This window comes from Bison bison, unplaced genomic scaffold (assembly GCF_000754665.1).
Source record: "Bison bison bison isolate TAMUID 2011002044 unplaced genomic scaffold, Bison_UMD1.0 scf7180017864034, whole genome shotgun sequence".
NCBI classification, from domain to species: domain Eukaryota; kingdom Metazoa; phylum Chordata; class Mammalia; order Artiodactyla; family Bovidae; genus Bison; species Bison bison.
In genome coordinates this window covers 6,105,019-6,126,149 of record NW_011494606.1, presented here as the reverse complement: position 1 = coordinate 6,126,149, position 21,131 = coordinate 6,105,019, and the positions used below count along the sequence as shown (strand labels likewise).

The window sequence follows — 21,131 nt, the reverse complement described above, 5'->3', positions numbered from 1 at the left end:
AGAGGAAATCTTCCTTAAGAGGGAGGCATTTTACTTGAGTCTTGAAGGTAAAGTTAGTTTCACTGGGAGAAGGGGAGGAGGCCAAGCCAGGCAGAAGGAACAGCACAAGCAAAGGCCATGAGATATAGCCATGAGAATCTGCCTAGATTCTGAAAGAGAGAATGTGGGCAGGCTTCCACTCCCTTCCAGGCTCTGGAAGGCTCTCAGCACCCCCATAAGCTTCTCTAGAAGGACTGGGCACTGCTGAGATGCAGGGGAGGGTCTGCCTGTGGTCTTGGTCTTGGGCCTTAGCTCAATGCCTTGGCCCTGGAGCTGCTCAGACATGGGGGCAGGAGGCACCCTCAATCAGAGATGTATCTGTGGCCAGATTGCTTGGGTGCTCCCACAGGATCTAAGGCTGTTGAGGTGGCCACTGAGCCTTTGATAGGGTGGTGAGGAGAATGTCAATCTTGCCTCTGAGGGGTCACAACTATCCTGTCCATGCAGACTCCCTCTCCTGAAAACTGGATGAGGGGAAAAGGCAGGGGAAGAGGACCAGGCACAGTAATCTCCCCAAATCTAAGCATGATATCTGCCCAGGGCCCTCACCCACTCTGTCTCAAATGGCCTAGAAGGTTCAGTAATGGCACTTGGATTATGATCAGAAGAGAATTCCAAGCCAAAATCTGGAGCCCAGATCAGGAACGGTCTCCTAGAAGAAGGTTTAGCCAGCTGTTCCCACCATGAGAGCATCCATCCACGAGTCCTCCAAGCCAGTTCCAGGCACCCTGGGCCCTGGACAGCAGGGATCTGAGACCTGTGTGGGTGAGGCCTGGGAGTTCAGCCTCTGCAGGACTTGGGGCCAGAGTGCAGATTTTACAGCCAGAGCTTTCTTGATCCTTCACGTGTTTCCCCGTCTTACCCTCCCAGCCACCCCTTTGCATGTGTCCCGCCTGGGCTTTACTCACTAGACACCGGTGTAGCCGGGTGCGCAGAGGCACTCGCCCGTTTGGGGGTCGCAGCTGGCGCCGTGGCGGCACTGGCACAGCAGCTGGCAGCCCTTGCCATGGGTGCCTGGCGCGCAGAGCTCCTCACAGCGCCAGCCTCGGAAGCCAGCAGCACACACGCAGGCGCCTGTGATGGGGTTGCACAGGGCCCCATTCTGGCACTGGCACCGGTTGCTGCAATGGGGGCCCCAGTGGTCGCTATCACAGCCTGTAAGAGAGGAGTGGGTCAGGGCAGAAGGATCCCCGTGGATTCTCCTGGATAGGGGCTGGGACCAGCCTTCCCATCTCTGCATCAATCTTCCCTGGACAAGAGGCAGCAAGGGGGTTCTGGTGGGAGCGTTCACCAATAACCTCCATCAGCTGGTCATCAACCTCTACCCCCATCCCCTAAAGAATCAAACAAGCTCAGAAGCTTCTTTTCTCAATGCATCTCTTAGTCAGGGTCATTCCAATCCAGCCAAGACTGGTCAATCCAGTCTCCCAAACCCTTCTTCTGTACTGGAACTCTGAAACCATAAGCTATTTAACCTTTGCCAAACTCTACTTGGTTGGCTCTCTCCTCCTCTCAGCCAGGCCTTTTCTCTTCCAGTCTGCCTCCCCTCTTCTCTGTGACTCTACTCCCCTTCTTGGTGCTGTCCCAGCCCAGCTCCCATCTCTCTCTTTCCATCTCTTCCTGAAACATTACTTTGTCTCACGGCTTGCATCTCACTTTCTGTGAACAGGTCTCCACACTCCCTGCCCCTCCCTGGGCTCCACTCCCCGTCACCCTTCCCATCTCCCTTGCACACTGTGTCTCCCTACCAGTAATGCTGACACCCCCTGTTTCCTTCATCTTCAGTTCAATCTCATTATTTTCTAAGCAGCTAACTTCAGAAGGGGCAGGAACAAGAAATGTTTCCCTGGGAGGTGACAGACAGCCTTGAAGATCTTTATGTGTAATTAAACGTTTCACAGAGTGATAGCTGAGCCAGCTTTGCAGAAATTCATACTCTGTGGCTGTGGAGAGGGGCTGAATGGCAGTCTTCAGGTAGGCTGCCAAGCCTGCTACCACTTCCTAGCCTGACCCTCACCTGACGCATACAAGACACACAACAAGATGTCCTCAACTCTAACCTCATTCTCTCAAATCCTGGAGTAGGGGTGCATGTGGAGTTAAGGCAAGGACAGGCATAAATAATGTACTAGGAGATGTTCAGTGGAGAAAAACACTGCTCCCAGCTAAGGAATCAGGCAACTTCCTAGAAGAGACGGCACCTGAAGTGAACCATAAAAGATGTCTCACTTGTCTATCAGAGTGACCAAAATGTGCTGTGTTACCATGGAAAATCCCTCATTCTGAGAAATCTCTCAGTGCTGGGCAGACTGGAATGGCTAGAGTCCCTACTGCCTAAAGATAAGGAGATGATTAATGGACCTTGTGCTCCAGTGATTCTAGGGTTTAGACACTCAGAAAGAAAAGGGGGCAGGCAAATGGGATTGGGGAAGGTGTCCCAGGGGCAGGCTCAGGATGAGCAAACAGACAGTGGTACCCAAGTGTTGGATACAGACAAAAGCACAAGGTTCCAGTGAAGCCAATGAGTACACGGGCTCTTTGGGAACCACAAGGGTGATGGAGAATCACTTTAGCAGCCCCACCAATCCTCCTGCATTACCTCCCACTTGCTAACCAAAGTCAAGTGGTCAGAGTCATGGAAACTGTCCATCACTTTAGTAGATGGAACCACCTCGGCCTGGAATCCCAGTCACCCTATCTTGCCTCATCCCTTTTTCATTGTGCCCCCAATGCACATACAAGCTGAGCTGCCAAATTCTGAGTAGGCCTCACTCTGCATTTTCCACTTGGTACTACAGTGAGTGAGGCAAAAACCAAGTCCAATAGCCAAAGCAGTCTTGAGAAAGAAGAAAGCATAACACTTTCTAATTTCAAGCAAAGCTATAGTAACACAGATAGTATGACACTGGTGTAAAGACAGAAAAAGAGCCCAGAAGAAACCCATGCAGACATAGTCAGTTAACTCACAACAAAGGGGCCAAGAATATACAGTGGGGAAAGGGAAGTCTCCTCAATACATGGTGTTGAAAAAACTGGACAGCCACACCCAAAAGAATGAAACTGGACCTCTATCTTACACCATATGTACAAATCAACTCAAAATGGATTAGAGACTTGAATGTAGGACCAGAACCAGAGAACTCCTAAAGACAGCATAGGTAATAATCTCCTTGGTATTGGTCTCAGCAATGATTTTTTGGAGTTGACACTAAAAGCAAAGGCAACTGGAGCAAAATCAACAAGTGGAACTACATTAAACTATAAAGCTTCTATGCAGCAAAGGAAACCAACACAGTGAAAAGGCAAACTACCAATGGGAGAAAACATTTGCAAATTACATATCTGATAAGGGGTTAACATCTGAAATATATACAGAACTTTTACAACTAAGTGGCAAAATAAATAAAAACTCAACCCCAAGCAATCTGATTAAAAAAATGGAGCAAGGATCTGAATAAACATTTTTACAAAGAAAACATGCAGATGACCAACAGGTACTTGAATAGGTGCTCGTAATTATCAGGGAAATGCAAATCAAAACTACACTAAGATATTACTTCACACCTGGTAGGGTAGCTACTATCCAAAAGATAAGAAATAGCAAGTGTTTGCAAAGATGTGGAGAAAAAGAAACTTTTGCACATTGTTGGTAGAATGTAAGCTGGTACAGCCACTATAGAAAATGGTATGGAGGTTGCCCAAAAACTTAAAAATAGAACTACCATACAATCCAGCAATTCTACTCCTGGGTATGTATCTGAAAGAAATGAAAACACTAACTTGAAAAGATGTCTGCACCCCCATGATCATTGCAGCGTTCTTCACACAAGCCAAGATACAGAAGCAACCTAGATGTTCATCAATGGATGAATGGATAAAGAAAATGTGTATACACACACACACACACACACATATACACACACATATGTGTACACCCACACACATACGGAACAATATTATTCAGCCACAAAAAAGAAGGAAATCTTGCTATTTGTGACAATGTGTGTAGACATTGAGGGCATTATGCTAAGTGAAATAAGTCAGACAGAGAAAGACAAATACCATACACTCTCACTTATCTGTGGAGTCTAAAAAGCAATGAACAAAAATAGAGCTCATAGATACAGAGAACAGTTTGGTGGTTGTCAAAGGTAAGTAGCAGGCGAAAGGGGCAAGGTAGTCAAAAGGTACCAACTTCCAGTTATAAGATAAGTAAGTTCATGGGATGTAGCATACAGCATGGTGACTATAGTTAATAATTCTGCATTGTATATTTGAGAGTTGCTAAAAGAGAAGATCTTGAAAGTTCCTATCAAGAGAAAAAAATTTATAACTACATGCGATGTTAACTACGCCTACAGTGGTGATTATTTCACAATATATTCAAACGTCGAATCATTCTGCTGTGACCTGAAACTAATATAAAGGTATATGTCAATTATATCTCAATAAAAAACCGAGTACAGTTATCATTACAAGCTGCACTCACGCTGTAAGAGGCGCACAGGACAGAGAGTTGGGGAGCACGCAGCAGTCGTGTGTCTCCTGCGTCACCTTCTCTCTGGAACATCTACTCAGTGAATGGAAAGACTAGCAGAATTACCTAGTGTATCATTTCTCTATCTCTTGTTGTTGCCAAGCACATATAGCTAAATTTGCATGAGTTTAACATACACATGATGTGATTCCATTGTAGTAATAATAACCACCACATTTTAAATGCTCACTTGTGACACTTAAAACGGTGTGAATTAGATTTTATTATTTCTCCATCTTACAGATGAGGAAATAAAGGGTCAGGGAAATTATGTGATTGCCCGAGGTTATAGTCAAGGGTAGGCCAGGTCACTGCCCTCAGACCTTGGCTCTGTATTGGACTGCTGGAGTCCAGAGCCAGCGAGTCCTTGGTGCATCCCAGGGCAGACTTATCAGACATGTCACTTATCAGAGGAGACCTCCACTCACTGTGTCACAACCAAAACCCAGTAAGAAGTAAAACTGTGCCTCTGATGAGGGATCTGGGTATCATCATGAAGACCATGAACTAGCACTTGAGTGCTTTCATTCTTTTACTTGTTCGTTCAACCAATATTCACCAAACACCTACTAGGGTCAGAAAGTGTCCCACCCTCTTGGAGTTACAATCGAGTGGGGACACAGTCTCGGGAGCAGCATTTATTGAAAGTGTCATGATAAGGGCAGTTCAGGGCATTAGAGAAGAACATGGAAACGCAATTCCATTAAGCCTGATCTGGGCTCTCAGATCACAGATTGGGGTGTGTGAGTGTGTGTGCACGCATATATGCTGTATTTATATGTGTGTATGTATGTTTAATGTGGCTCCAAAGAATAAAAAAAAAGAAGCAAGAGCTCTATTGACAGTAGAAGCCCATGAAATAAACAGAAAATATCTGTAGACTGACAAAGCAAAGTAACTCGGAGTCACTACATAAGAGCGAATAACCCCTCACGTCCAAATTGACAGGAAGTAGTTCCATTCAATTTAGAATATTCTGATTAAGGAGGCAGGGAAGTGTGTAATCCATTCCATAGACATTCCCTCCAGAGTGATTAAGTGGAAAAAAAAAAAGTTAAGGTTCACAGGGATAAGCTTCAGTTATCTTAGAAAATCTACTTAAAAACACCTCATTCCCTACAATGACAGAGAAATGAGGCAGTAAGTCAATTATGTACCCTGTTGAAGGTGAATAAAAACTATCATCATTAAAATTACAACAGGACTTCGCATTCTTTCACAGACAATCGCAAACTCTTTCCAGTTTGGCCTTGGAATGTCACCCCCTCACCGACTGTTTTTCTGTTTCGGTCACAGATGCTCCTTCCTAATTATATTTGGCTTTGGGTGAATTTTTCAAGTGGGTGTATCTTCTCTGGACAGTGAGTGAGGGCTGAGGGGCGCCTGAAAGTCTGTGGCCTGGCTTGTTCTGTTCCTTTAGTCCGGCCAACTCTTGCCCTTCTTAGCCTGCGCCTCCCCAGCTGAGCCCTCTGTGCTGTGGGGCCCAGGTCTGGGTGCTCCCCCGCCCCCACAAGGGGAGGGGCTACATCTCTCTCTCAACCTCTGACCTTCAGCACAGACATACTTTCAAATTTCTAACAACACTTGAAGGAGCAGCGAATACATGCCAGGCCATAAGATAAACGCATAAAGTAAAATTTCTCAGTTCTCAAAACAGGAGACTTCCTTGATGGTCCAGTGGTTAAGACTTTCTTGCAAAGCTGGGGACGCAGGTTTGATCCCTGATTGGAGAACTAAGATCCTACATTGCTGAGGAGCAGCTAAGCCCCAACTACTGAGCCCACACGCTCTGGAACCCATGTGCCACAACTAGAGAGTCTGCACTGCAGTGAAGATCCCGCATGCCGAACCTAAGACCCAACACAGTCAAATGAATAAACAAACATAGAAGAAGAACAGGAGCCTACAAATCAGTAAAATAACATTCAAAATATTCTCACAATCCCTTTATAGCTGGTGCTATTCATAGCCCCATTTTGCAGATTAGGAAACAGAGGCCAGGAAGGTGAACAATCTTGTTCAAGGTCACAAAGCTGGGGAGTGACTAGGTGTCTGAGCTCTAACCCCTGCTGTCCTGCTGGGCATGGCCTGGTGTTGATGGAAGGGGGGACGTGGGATGTCGGTGGCCAGCCTGGGCTTAGATGACCACCATGGATGACTCACAGGAAGATGTGAGAACAGAGGCTTATTTTCCACAAGGGTCTTATCCAGGAACTGGTTCAGGTGGGAGTGGTGGTCATAAGGCCCAGGTTTCTCATGACTGGCCCTATTTCCTGTAATTTTATCCTCTTCAGATGATTTATTTCTTCTGAACTTTTTCTATTGTCATATAACATGTATAACATACATTTAGCCATTTGAATCATTTTTAAATGTACAGTCAATTCAGTGGCATTAATGACACTCATGGTGTTAAGCAGCTATCACCGCTATTTCCAAAACTTTGCCATCACCCTCAACTGGAACTCTGGAACCATGAAGCAATAACTCCACATCCCCTCCTCCCATCTGGCAACTTCTAATCTACCTTCTGCCTCTATGAATTTGCTTCAACTAGATATTTCACATAAATGGAATCATACAAAATTAGTCCTTTGTGTCTGGTGTCTATCATTGAGCATACCGTTTTCAAGGTTGTTCCACAGTGTAGCCTGCACCTGTATTTCATTCCTTTTTATGACTAAATAGTACTCTACTATTCTACTATCTGCCACGTTTTGTTTATCCATGCATCTCTTGAGGGACACTTGGGTTCTTTTCACTGTTTGGCTATTGTCAATAATGACGCTATGAACATGGGTGTCTCAAGGACCTTCTTAGATAATAAGTCCCTACAACTGAGCGACTGAACTGAACTGAACTGAAAGATCACTTATTAAAGGCACAGTTTGCTATGTTTTTATGCCTTTATTAACTTTATTAACTTATATGCAGAGTACATCATGAGAAACGCTGGACTGGAAGAAGCACAAGCTGGAATCAAGATTGCCGGGAGAACTATCAATAACCTCAGATATGCAGATGACACCACCCTTATGGCAGAAAGTGAAGAGGAACTCAAAAGCCTCTTGATGAAAGTGAAAGTGGAGAGTGAAAAAGTTGGCTTAAAGCTCAACATTCAGAAAACAAAGATTATGGCATCCGGTCCCATCATTTCATGGGAAATAGATAGGGAAACAGTGGAAACAGTGTCAGAATTTATTTTGGGGGGCTCCAAAATCACTGCAGATGGTGACTGCAGCCATGAAATTAAAAGACGCTTACTCCTTGGAAGGAAAGTTATGACCAACCTAGATAGCATATTCAAAAGCAGAGACGTTGCTTTGCCAACAAAGGTCCATCTAGTCAAGGCTATGGTTTTTCCTGTGGTCATGTATGGATGTGAGAGTTGGACTGTGAAGAAGGCTGAGCGCCGAAGAATTGATGCTTTTGAATTGTGGTGTTGGAGAAGACTCTTGAGAGTCCCTTGGACTGCAAGGAGATCCAACCAGTCCATTCTGAAGGAGATCAGCCCTGGGATTTCTTTGGAGGGAATGATGCTGAAGCTGAAACTCCAGTACTTTGGCCACCTCACGCGAAGAGTTGACTCATTGGAAAAGACTCTGATGCTGGGAGGGATTGGGGGCAGGAGGAGAAGGGAACGACAGAGGATGAGATGGCTGGATGGCATCACTGACTCGATGGACGTGAGTCTGAGTGAACTCCGGGAGTTAGTGATGGACAGGGAGGCCTGGCATGCTGCGATTCATGGGGTCACAAAGAGTCGGACACGACTGAGCGACTGAACTGAACTGAACTATGCCTTTATTGTCTTTCTCTATTAGGAACAATAACTTGGTTGACCATCACTTTTTTATCACTTCTATATAAGCAGATTTAGGTGTCTCTAATAGCCTTGGGGTCCCTGTGGGTTACAGCCGGGGGAGCTGGGGTGAGTTCTTGTTTGCAGCTCCCCTGTCCCCCACGTGCACACACAGTCTCAGCCATCATCTGCCCCAGAGCTGGGCACAGGCCATCTGGTTGTGCCAACAAGGGTGCTTGGCCAGCCCTGCTCCAGTGACCCTAGAGCCTCCTCCCAGTCACTCATGTCCTCAGACAGTGCTCCTCTGCCTGGCTGCTTGCCAGCATTACCCTGGAGGTTTTGAAAACATCTCCGGCCTAGGTTTCAGCCCTGGACATTCTGATATAATTATTCTGGAGTGGCAGGGCCCAAGGACAGGGCATTTTAAAAAGCTCAGCAGGTGAGGACTACTGTCTTTAGGGTGATCTGCGTTCTCACGGGTCCTTTCAGGGAGATGCGCAGGAGGATGCTGAGTCTGATGGGTGGGGGATGGGAGAGATGGATGGTTCCTCCCATTCCAGAGATGGCAATCCTGAGACTTAGCAAGGAGGAGGACTGGCTGCTGATGCAAAGGTCAAGAGGTAGAAAGGAACTTGGAACCCAATGGCTCTGAGCTGCCCTGGCCTGTACCAGAGTCTGGACCAAAGTCCCCATGCACCCTCCTCCTTAGCAGTGAAAGTCAGAGCATATCCCAGGAACGGCCCACGGCCCGAGTCTGCTCCTCTTAGTCCCCATGCCTCCACCCACCCCGAGAAGAAATGGGCGAGCTGCCAGCTCATGGGATTACTCCTGAGTTTACAAAGCGGCAGGCACGAAGGCAGAAACAGAGCAGCAGCCATTGGAAACCATTTCAGCTGCTAAATAAAGTCACTTCCCAGTGAGCAAGGCCATTTGTATACTGACTAGCCCCAATAAAAGCCCCGGCAAATTCTTAAAGGCCAAGCCCGTCTGTTTTTCCAGACCCAAGATGCAGTTTTGAGGGAGCGTTTAAGTGTGGGTTGGAGCCAACGCTGGACAATCTTGGGCAGACCCTGCTCCTCTCTGGGCCTCTGGGTTCCTATGCGTAAAATGACAGATTTGGACCAGTGGTTCTTGTTCAGAGTGGGTCACCCTCCCCAAGAGGGCACCTGGAGATGGGGGAGGGAGGGATTAGGCTGTCACAAGTGATCAGATCACTGCATAATGAAGAACTACGCCCTCTGTATTTGTTGTTGTTGTTGTTCAGTCGCTCAGTCGTGTCCAACTCTTTGTGATCCCATGGACTGCAGCATGCCAGGTTCCCTGTCTATCACCAACTCCTGAGGTTTGCTCAAATTGATGTCCACTGAGTCAATGATGTCATCCAACCATCTCATACTCTGTCGCCCCCTTCTCCTCCTGCCCTCAAGCTTCCCCAGCATCAAAGTCTTTTCCAGTGAGTTAGCTTTTTGCATCAGGTAGCCAAAATATTGGAACTTTAGCTGCAGCATAAGAAACATCAGTATGGGGTGGGGGAGGGTTGGATTGGGGTTTGGGGTTAGCAAATCAAACTATTGCCTACAGAACAGATAAACATCAAGGTCCTATTATATAGCACAGGGAACTATATTCAATATCCTGTGAGAAACCAGAGTGGAAAAGAAAAAAAAAAAAACACCAGTAGGTATATGCTGGGGTCTCTTCCCCTTCTAGGGTGATTCTATGCTCTGTTGCTCACTGTCCCCATTTGAGAACAGGCCAGAGGGGACAGGGTAAGACGGTATGTTTGCCCTTGTGTGGAAAGGAAAATTCGAGGTGGTTACCCAGGCTCCGAGACAAGCCATGGCTCTGCTCCCTATCTCTCCACCACTTAAATGGCTGGAATTAAATATTAATAGACTAAGGTGCTGTAGATTAAAACCCAAATCTCCTGACACAGTCTCTAAGCCTAGCAGATGCCTACAGCACAGGATTATAATGATGTACCATTAGCTCTTAGTGATCTGTTTATTACATCTGTTACTCTGTGTTATTTAACCATGCTGTCTACATCTCCTGTTAAGGGAAGGCAGAATCCACCATGGCTGCATGGAATGCAGGCTGCTTCTGCATTTCCACGGGTTCCCAAAGGCCACCGCGGGGAAGGACTAAACATACACAGCAAAACCCTAACCCCGTGAGCCTCCTGTTGGACCATCTGTATTCTCATAGGGGTTGTTTCACCTAATCCTTTTACTAAACCTGTGCCATTAGTTCATACCTTGCCTTGTTTCAAAGAGGATTTGAGACAAACCATGCTTTTGAACTATGGTGTTGGAGAAGACTCTTGAGAGTCCCTTGGACTGCAAGGAGATCCGACCAGTCCATCCTAAAGGAGATCAGTCCTGGGTGTTCACTGCAAGGACTGATGCTGAAGCTGAAACTCCAGTACTTTGGCCACCTGATGTGAAGAGCTGACTCATTTGAAAAGACCCTGATGCTGGGAAAGATTGAGGGCAGGAGGAGAAGGGGATGACAGAGGATGAGATGGTTGGATGGCATCACTGACTCAATGGACATGGGTTTGGGTGGACTCTGGCAGTTGGTGATGGACAGGGAGGCCTGGTGTGCTGCAGTTCATGGGGTTGCAAAGAGTCGGACATGACTGAGTGACTGAACTGATGTGAGGTGGATTATTATCCCATTTTCAACTAAGAAAATTGAGGCTCAAAGACATGAAATAAGTAAATCAGAGTTTCTCAATCTCAGCATGATTGACATTTGGGGCCAGAAAATTCTTTGTCATGGGAGTGTCCTGTGCATTATAGGATGTTTAATAGCATCCTTGGCCTTCACCCACTGGATGCTGGTAGCAACCCGCCCCCCCCCTCCACCGCCTTCCACAACCAAGAATGTCTCCAGATATTGACAAATGTCTCCTTGGGAAAGGTACCCCAAACTCCAAAAGGCAGAGTTCAGAGTCCAAGACTGGTTTTCTTAGCCCCCGGTTTCAGCGGGCATCTAGTGCACCCTCTACAATTTCCAAGTCAGGAAACTGATCAGAGGGGCCAAGTGATTTACCTGTGGTCACAATGGAGAACTAGATTTGAAACTACCTGGCCAGGTTGATCTAAAACTCTTTCCATCCCCCCAAACCAGCTTCAGGGCGATGAGTTAGGCTCATTTATTTGCTTGTCAAACAACATTTGAACACTCACTATGTTCTAATAGCTGATCTGAGAACTAGACAAGCAAACAGAAACACTGGCCCGTTAGGACTGGGGATGATGGAGGGGTGCTGGGAAGGCTGTTGCTGGGGCAGCTACAACTAGAAAGACTGCCCGTTGTCAGGTCAGAGGGCTTGGGTGCTGGCTGGGTCTTGGGTAACAGGGCAGGAGGAGGGAACGAAGCCAGTAGGTACATCAAAACGCCCTGAGCAAAGTCAGTGGCTTTGGCTCATTACCTTCCCCATCTTCATCGCCACAGCTTCCACCACAGCTCCAGGCAACCAACTCCATTTTAACCAGAAATCACACCCTCAGAATATCAGGCAGGTGTGGGGAGACAGCACCCTGCATCTTTCTGTGGATAGATGCTTCTGGAAATCAGCCCTGAACTCCTGCTTCAAGATACTGCCGAGGCTGCCTGGCCTTGCCCTGGTAGGACTCCATTCCTCAGCGTCTGAGGCAATCCCCTGTTAAACTGCACATCATCCCATGTTTGTATAAGGCTGTGTGGGGAGGGTGTCGGTGACATCATGGGGCACTGCCAGCCATTCATACCCCAGTTATCTGTGAACATTCAAGCAGCAATGAGTAGACCCAGGCTCCAGATTAGGAAGGAAGTATGTGCATGTGTGTTAACCTGCTTTTGGGGAGAGGAGATGGGAAGGTGTGGAAATCAAGTTTATCAACTTCACAGGGATTGTTTCAGACAAAGACTACTGCGATATCGTGTGGTCAGGTAATGTGGAGCAAAACTAGGTGTGAGGCACTTCACAGTGGGTACTTGTTCAGTTTAAACCATGACTCTTCAGCATAGCTATGATTATCCACATCCTCTAGAGGAAGGAATCAAGGTCAAGTGTGGCTGGCGACTCGCCCATCACCCCGTGGCCAGTGTGGTCTCTGGCCTGTTTCTCAGATGGGGACATTTGAAAACCGGGCCTTGAACAAGAGAGCATCGGACACAAGGGAAGCACAGCAGAACTCATTTACACCTGCGCTGTCCTTATACACAGAGGATATTGAGACCAGAGTGGAAGGGGGATGTCCAGGTCATCAGTGATGGGCTGGGGGGTGAGACCCCAGGCTGGTGAGGTCCCTGGAGCTGAGACTCCCTGCCCTATCTCCCCCTTCTCTCCCAGAACCCACTCTAGAATTCATGCGCCACTCTCCTCTGTCCTCAAAGCCTCTGCCCCGGGCAGCACCCACCTCTGGATAAATGCACCTCGGTGGTCCCAGCACTCGCGCCTCCTGCACTTCAGCAGTGGAGTCAGTGAGGTACAGGGCGGTAAGCTGGGGCTGCCCCAAATGGGCCAGGGGCCGGCCTGAGGTTCCTCGGCTCTGCTCAGAGCCTCCTGCCTCCTTCCCCGTACCAGAGGCTTTTAATGAGGCCCCAGCTCCCAGCTGCCTGGCTCCCTCTGATCTGCCTGCATCACTGCCTTTGAAGCTTCCCAGCCCCAAAGACCATTTATCTCTGCAATTTGCCCACAAAGTCTCATAAATCATGTCTGCGTACAAAGGAATTACCTTTTTGGAAGGGCCTTTCAAAGGCGGCAAAGACACACAGACCAGCCAGGGGTCCTGCTGCCCAGGCTGGCACCCTCCCCAGCGGGGCCTGCCTTCACCCCCCTTTCAAAGCTCCAGAGCAAACCCCGGGCTGAGGAGCTGGGGGAGAGGTTGGGGATCAAAGGGAATTTGGTGAAGCTCTGTGGGGTGGGAGTGGGACCCCCAGATGTGGGGTCTGAGGAAGGTGAACTTACAGGCCGAGCGGGAAAGGACATTGGAAGGTCATGGGGTACAAGCCTGTCTCCCATGAGGTGTGAACTCATCCCACAGCCTCATCCGCCATTTCCCAGCGTGCCTTTCACTCTGACTTGCTTCACACAGTGAGGTCTGTCTGGTGGGAGAGCCCCTCTCAGGCTGTCATGCGCCTTGGAAGGTACCACCCACCCAGGCCTCGGTGTCTCCCATGGCAGAGAGATAGGATTAGCCTAGATGAGTGGGTGTGAAGCTGCAATCCACAGAGTCCACAGGGTCCTATACCTGGGGCTGGGGCCATGACAGGGGCTCTGGACCGCCCACCTCCAGAGCTCCAGAGCTGCTGAGTTTTCCTCTGGGTTCTCACACAGGACAAAGGGTTAAGCAGCTGAATGGAGGCGGGGTGGGAACCCATCTTCTAAGATCTTTTCTGCATTTAAATGTCTGTTTAATTCCTCTCACGGTCAGAAAGTTCTTCCTCTGGTCTAGCTGAGGAATTTCTTGCTGCAATTTAAAGTAGTGCCTCCTCCTTCACCTCCCCCAGTGAGCAGCCACTTCCGGCCAGCTCTGCCATGGACACTGAGGAGAGGCAGTCAAAGTGGCACGTGGGGCCTCTGTTCTGATGGAACTTTCAGGCACTGTCCCCACAGGGAATATGCGGAAAGCAGGGAAAGAAGCAGTGAAAGTGGAGGCTGGCTTCCCTAGTGAGGCCAAAGAGCGTTTCTGAACTAAAGCCAGGCTCGCTTGTTCCCTGTTCATGATGGAGGCGGGTATTTCTCATCAGGTGGGCAGAAGAAGGAGGGTGGCGGGGTTGTGTAGAGCTGTTCCTGGGGTCACAGGCACAAGGAGCCAGTTGAGCAAGTTGAGGTGATAAGTTGGGCCAGGGCAGCCTGGAGAGTCATGTGGAGAGTCAGCTGTGGGCCAGGGGCAGGGTGGACCTGGAACCCTCTGCCCAGCCACTCATCCTGAGAGCTGATGTCACACCCCGAGGCCTGACGGAAGGCTGCTCTCCCCCGCAGACATAGTGGTGGTCCTGCAGGGCTTACACCATGACTGTTCCCACGTAATGGGTTCACATCCGAGCCATTTTTCCTTTTGGCAAAGGTAGCACCCGGAGCCAACTGGTACATTTGGTGCTCTGGATCAGCTGGGCTGACATTTGTTGAAAACTGTTTAGATGTAAGGTCTAGACTCGGTGGGGCTTCAAAAGGATGGGAGGCCCAGCTGGGCCTCAGGGGCCACAGAGTGACCCAGCTCAGGCACATGGGCAGCAGCTGTGGACCGAGTGAGACAGACTGGGAGCAGTGCTTGCTGGAGGTGAAAGGGCACAGGGAGATTGAGGGGGTGATGGGGGACCTTGGAGGGCCTTAGCGAAGAGAGAAGATTTGGCTTCGGATCTAGAAAGAGGGATAAGATTTCAATAGGTGGGAAAGTAAGCGGAAGACAGTCTGAGTGGTGGGCTGTGAAGGCAGGGAGGGAGAATTCAGAGTGGAGAGCGGCCCTCAGTGGGGGAGGTGGGTACACGCAGCCCGACTGCAGAAGGTCTGGTGAACAGGCTGAGGAGTCTGCTTCACTGAAGTAAGGCTAGATCATGGCTTCTCAAACTATCCTTGGGAAAGGAACAGTTTTGTTTTCCAACCCATCTGAGACTCATGGTCCTACCTGGGCATGACTCCACGGGTCACACCACGTGGGTTTCTCCATGAACCTCTGACACACTCACATAGCTATGTCCTGCTCAGCAGAGGAGTCCACCAACCGCAGGCTTGGCTCTCACAATGCTGTCGAAACGGCTGCAAGTTTCTAAACGTTTACAATTGATGTTTTTACTTATCACTGGCCAGTGACAAGTCGTGGACTTTGGGTCCACAGAAAAGCACCCTGAATGGCACGAGGCTAGAACACAGCTCAGAGGAGGGCTGTGAGCAAACCAAGACAGGTTTATAGGTGGTTTTACTGGAGACCAGGCTGGGCAAGGTTTCTGTCCTCTCTGTCTTTTCTGGGAAGTCCTATGAACTACTGTGCTGCTTAAAAGGCTAGGGGCTTGGGAATGATGAATGTAACCATTAAGAATACTCAATGACTGGTAGGGCAGGGCACCCACTGATCAGAATGGCTGTGTGGTGGTGTTGGTGCTTGCTGGTATGGTCAGGACAGTAGCAGCTAACACAGAGTAAGCCCTGTTATCGATGAACCTCTGAGTTCTTTATAAGTAGTATCTCATTTAATCCTCCCAACAACCCCCTATCTTTTTGCCTTTTCATACTGTTCATTGGATTCTTGAGGCAAGAATACAGATGTGGTTTGGCATTCCCTTCTCCAGCAGACCACATTTTGATTGGAAAAGACCCTGATGCCAGGAAAGATTAAGAGCAAGAGAAAGGGATGACAGAGGATGAGATGGTTAAATGGAATCACTAACTCAATAGACATGAGTTTGAGCAAACTCCAGGAGATAGTGAATGACAAGGAAGCTTGGCCTGCTGAGGTTCATGGGGTTGCAAAAAGTCAGCAACTGAACAACCAATGACAACCACACCATAATCTCCATTGTTAGTTGAGGAAACACGAAGTGATATCATGCCTAAGGAGAGCCTCCACCCTCCTTCCTTTCCTGGCCTCTGGTCCTATCTTGGGGTTATGGACGGCAGACTTTCTGTGTGGCCTTAGGCAAATCACCTATCTTCTTTGGCCTTCAATTTCCTCATCATAAAATGAAGGGGCAGCACTAGAGGAGCCCTAAACTTCCTTGCATTTCAGACATGCTGAGATCTCTGAATCACCTGGAGAAACTATCAGAGACAAAGACTCGGTGATGGAGAGAATAGCAAACCCAGAGGAAACAAAGCATTGAATCTTGGGGCACATGTGTGTGCTCTGAATTTCTGCTCACAGGCACCCACTGAATTATAGGCATAAATAGAATTTTGACAATAAAGACAACACATGCAGGTTTGCCTTGCTTTATGCAACTATTCTTTAAAGGCTTTGCACAAATTACTTGTTATTTGGAATAACTCTGCTTATCTGTACACCCTTGACTTTCCAAAGCATCTCTATGCTTTCCAGGTCATCAAAGCAAACATTGGTACTCCCATTACTCAGATGGGCAGGGCCAGAGAAACAAAGCCGCTTGCCCAAGGCCCCGGCCTACTTAAGAGAGCTGAGATTCCACATCTTTAGGCCCTGATCCCATCCACCATTCTCCATGGTGCCACATCCCCAGTGAGGTCACTCAACACAGGATCCACCTATCAGCAGGAAGCCATGTCTCCTTGGTATTTGAGGTTTCCCACTCAATTCCACCTTGCTATTTGTGTCACACGTGTCATGGTCCATTTGTCCCTGCATAGGGAGGGACTCTGAGAGCAGCTCCCAGCTGGGCCTGCCAGTCAGAGGACGCTCTATTCATCACAGCTGGGTGAGGACCTCCAGTTTCCCTGGAGAGAGGAGACCTGAGGGCTGAGTGACAAATGGCCTTCCTGTCTATTGAGAGTTATTATCAAAGGACGGGGACCAGCTGCTCCTGGGATCTGCTGATGAAGTGAAGGAAAGATGCTTCTCCTGCAGTGGTAGGAGGTCTGGTCAGCTGTCCATTTGTTCACTCACTTCATAAGGCTTTATTGAGTGCCTACTGAGTGCCAGGCACTGTGGATCAAGCGGGGAATAAAACATCCAGGGTCCTTTCAATGAGCTTATAGTCCAGGAGAGGAGACAGACAAGAAACAGTAAAGGGACTTGCCTGGTGGCCCAGTGGTTAGGAATCCACCTGCCAGTGCAGGGGACGCGGGTTCCACTCCTGGCCTGGAAACATTCCACATGTTGCAGAGCAACTAAGCCTGTGCACCATGCAACTACCGACCCTGCGTGCTACAGCCTGTAAGCTGCAGCAAGAGGAGCCGCTGCAAAGAGAGGCCCCTGCACCACAGCTAGAGTAGCCCCTGCTTGCCACAACGAGAGAAAGCCATGTCAGCAACGAAGACCTAGCACAGCCAAAAGTAAGTAAATAAATAAAAATTAAAAAAGAATACATTGTGTAACATAGTGAATATGCTGCTGCTGCTGCTAAGTCGCGTCAGTTGTGTCCGACTCTGTGTGACCCCATAGACGGCGGCCCACCAGGCTCCTCCGTCCCTGGGATTCTCCAGGCAAGAACACTGGAGTGGGTTGCCATTGCCTTCTCCAATGCATGAAAGTGAAAAGGGAAAGGGAAGTCGCTCAGTCGTGTCCGACTCTTAGCAACCCCATGGACTGTAGCCCACCAGACTTCTCCATCCATGGGATTTTCCAGGCGAGAGTACTGGAGTGGGGTGCCACTGCCTTCTATAGCCAATAAAAAAAAAAAAAAGTAGTAAAGGCCTCTATTTTGGCCTTTATTCAAACAGCACCTCCTGAGGGCCTTCATAGACCATCCTTTGCAAGTTCTCTTTTCCATCCCCCTGGCTTTATTTTTCCTTTCATGAACTTATTCTATCTGATGTTATATAATCACTGTACCATACACTTATTTTCACCTTTTTGTTTTTTGTCAGGGACTCCACTAGAATGTCAGCTCCCCGAGGAGTTATTTCCTTCACTACTGTGTCCCCAGCACCTAGGATAGCATCTGGCATACAGCAGATGCTCAATAAACACTTGCTCAACAAGTGACTCCATTAACAAAGATCACAAGCTGCAACAAGGGTATGGAGGTGCAAATAGCAGCTTGATGGTAAATGAATATAGGGGTTCAATTGAGAGGTCAAGGAAGGCCCCTCAGGGGAGGTGATGTGTATGATGAGAGCTGAAGGATGAGAAGAAGGCAGTCGTGGTGACTGTAAGAGCCTTCGGGGTAGAAGTAAAAGCTGGGCAAATGTCCTGAGGTGGGGAAAGGTTGGCAGACCTTGAAGGGGGTGGCCTGGCTGGTAAGTTCTGAGAGAAGTGAGGGAGGGACTCCATGAGGCAGACGGGCCAGATATGCCTGTGACGGGAGCTGGGGTTTTCTCTCAAGAGCAATGGGAAGCTCTTGGAGGGTTCACTAGGACTCTGTGGAAGCAGGCAAGCAGGACTCCCTGGGGGCAGGACTTCCAACCCTGAGCCAGGAGGGACATGGTCCCTCTATGCAGCCCATCAACACCCTGGGTCAGCCAGGACCTTCTGGTTTAGGAGGACGTGGGTGGACGGGGTGAACACGAGCCCCCTTCTGCCTGGTGCCTCTGAGAGGCTCCCCTCATCATCCCACCAGGCAGGAGACAGATGGGCATGAATGGGGAGAAGCACCAGTTGGGGCAGCTCCATGCTTGAGCATCTGGGTGACTCAGAAAATGTGCTAACAGTGCACACAGGCTGAGATCACATAGATTATGTGCCCACCTCCAGGGGACTAAATATAGTCCCCTTATTGTTATTTATGTCTCTGGGCATCAAGCAATGACTCCTAAAGACTGTCTCACCCATCCCTAAATGTGAGTGCTGCATTTGCCAGAAGTCGGAGAGGCGAGAGTCCTGTTACAAGGTGGTGGGTACCCCCGTGCAGCCGAGAGCCATGAGGAGGAGACTCGGGGCTGCAGGGAAGGCCAGGGCCTCTCTGGGAGCTGATTTCCCAGTCAGTCGACTGGTGAGAAACAGCAGCTCACAAGCAAACAGAATGCAGTTAATGACCCTTGAATTTCTGATGACCATGGGTGTGGCCTGCAGTGGGCAGTGGCAGGTGGCTTCATTAAGTGGAATATTTACACTTGAAGCTTCTGGGACATCCTCTGAGCCCACAGGGGCCTGGGATTTTAGAGGGAATCTAATGAGCTGAACTTAGCAAAAGTGGCCTGGGCCTCAGTACCCCTCATTCTATCCGGTGGAGGGCAGCTTAGCTTACTCTGGAGAACCTCTCCTTGTCCTTCACGTGGGACTCACTCTTTAAAGCCATGCAGACCCTGCCCAGGAAACTTCTCCGTCTCTCAAAACTCTCCCATCCATTAAGACTCAGATTAAATGCCTCTCCCTTAGGGAAGCTTTTAGGAACCCTCCTTCTCCCCATTCACTCTAAAGTCATTGTGCCTACTGCTGTTTGCCTTGTTTGAAGTGGGTGCTTACTCATCAGGCCTCAGAGCTTTGGAATCACACAGACCTGGGTTCAGATCCCAGTTCTGCTTCTTACCACCTGTGTGACCCTGGGCAAGCTGAATTGTCCTTTGAGACTTAGCTTCCTTACCTCACCTGTACAATAGGTCTTACAGGCCGGAGAGAGTTGGGGTCAGTGTACGGTGTAAAAGTACCTCACTTAACGACTTGCAAGTAGAAGGTGCTCAGTACTATGTGACAAACCCTCCCGGAAAGTGTGGAGATGAATGAATGAATAAACAAAGTCACTGATCCAGGTATCATGCAAGGGTAAACTCACAGGGAGCTGAGTTGGATTGATAATAGGTCATTATCATCGTCACCTGGCTTGTCCTCAACTCCACCTTCAGGGAGGGATTTAGTCTGTGCTTCCGCGGATGCAGACCCTAAGGTGACTCTGTGGCGAGGGGGAAAGAAGGAAGACGCAGCGCAGCAGGTGTTAATCCACCTGGACTTCTGGGAGATAACCAAGCACATGGAGTGGAGTTATCCCAACAGAGGGGCGAGACAGCCAGGGCATTTCTCCATTAACCCCTTGCTCTTGCCCTGGTGGAGGACGGCAGGGTGGGTATTCTCTCTGCCCCACGTCCCACTGGCTCCATGGATCGTGCCTGTGGCAGAGCTGCAGCTGTTTGTCACCGTAGTCTTTGCTGTGTTGCCATGCATGGCCTGGGGAAGCGAGGGCATCTCTGTTAGGCCCCAAGTCCACTTTGTTCCCCACTGTACATGCAATGACCGGCACGCTGTCTGCTGTGTGTTGGAAGCCCCATATTACTGTATGTTGATTCAGTGAGCAAACCAACAAATCGATGTAAGAAATGGTTCAGGACCTGGGGATAAAAAGATGACATGGCTCCTGCCCTCTGTCCTCATGACCGGGGGTTGGGATGGGAGGGGGCGGTAGTCACAATGACACATAAAAAAGACAAAAGAGAAGTCTCTCTATAGGTCAAGGAGCTAATGGCCAGGGAGAAGTGGTGGCACTCTGTGAACTTCAGGTACACACAGAAGGTGTGGCCCCCAGGGTGGGGAAGGCTTCAGGGAGGAGATGGGACTCCCTAGGCCTCAAAGAAGAATGGACTTAGGCATAAGGGAGAGTGGTGGAGGAGGCTGGAGACAGCAGCATGAGCAAAGGCCTGGAGGCAGGAATGTCATCATGGGCTGTAGGGAGACAATTGGTAGGAGGGTCTCTTTGGAGCATCTCTACCTTTAGAGTTGGACGGTGGGGACAGAAATTTGGCCTCAGATAGCTCACTAGGCGTAGAAGGCAATGGAACCCCACTCCAGTACTCTTGCCTGGAAAATCCCATGGATGGAGGAGCCTGGTGGGCCGCAGTCCATGGGGTCGCTAAGAGTCGGACACGACTGAGCAACTTCCCTTTCACTTTTCACTTTCCTGCATTGGAGAAGGCAATGGCAACCCACTCCAGTGTTCTTGCCTGGAGAATCTCAGGGACAGGGGAGCCTCGTGGGCTGCCGTCTATGGGGTCGCACAGAGTCAGACACGACTGAAGCGACTTAGCAGCCACAGCAGCAGCTCACTAGGAGGGGCTTCCCTGTAGCTCAACTGGTAAAGAATCCACCTGCAATGCGGGAGACCTGGGTTCAATCCTGAGGTTGGGAAGATCCCCTGAAGAGGGCATGGCAACCCACTCCAGTATTCTTGCTTGGAGAATCCCATGGACAGAGGAGCCTGGCA

The 21,131-nt window shown here is 49.0% G+C and overlaps 1 protein-coding gene across 1 annotated transcript in view; it reads right to left on the bottom strand.

Moving 5' to 3' along the window:
* MEGF11 (multiple EGF-like-domains 11) overlaps positions 1-21,131 on the bottom strand; it is a 259,471-nt gene that overhangs the window by 87,410 nt on the left and 150,930 nt on the right. Inside the window, exon 5 of the mRNA XM_010834543.1 lies at positions 948-1,194. Coding sequence (XP_010832845.1) covers positions 948-1,194 — 247 coding nt within the window. The remainder of the gene's footprint in view (positions 1-947; positions 1,195-21,131) is intronic.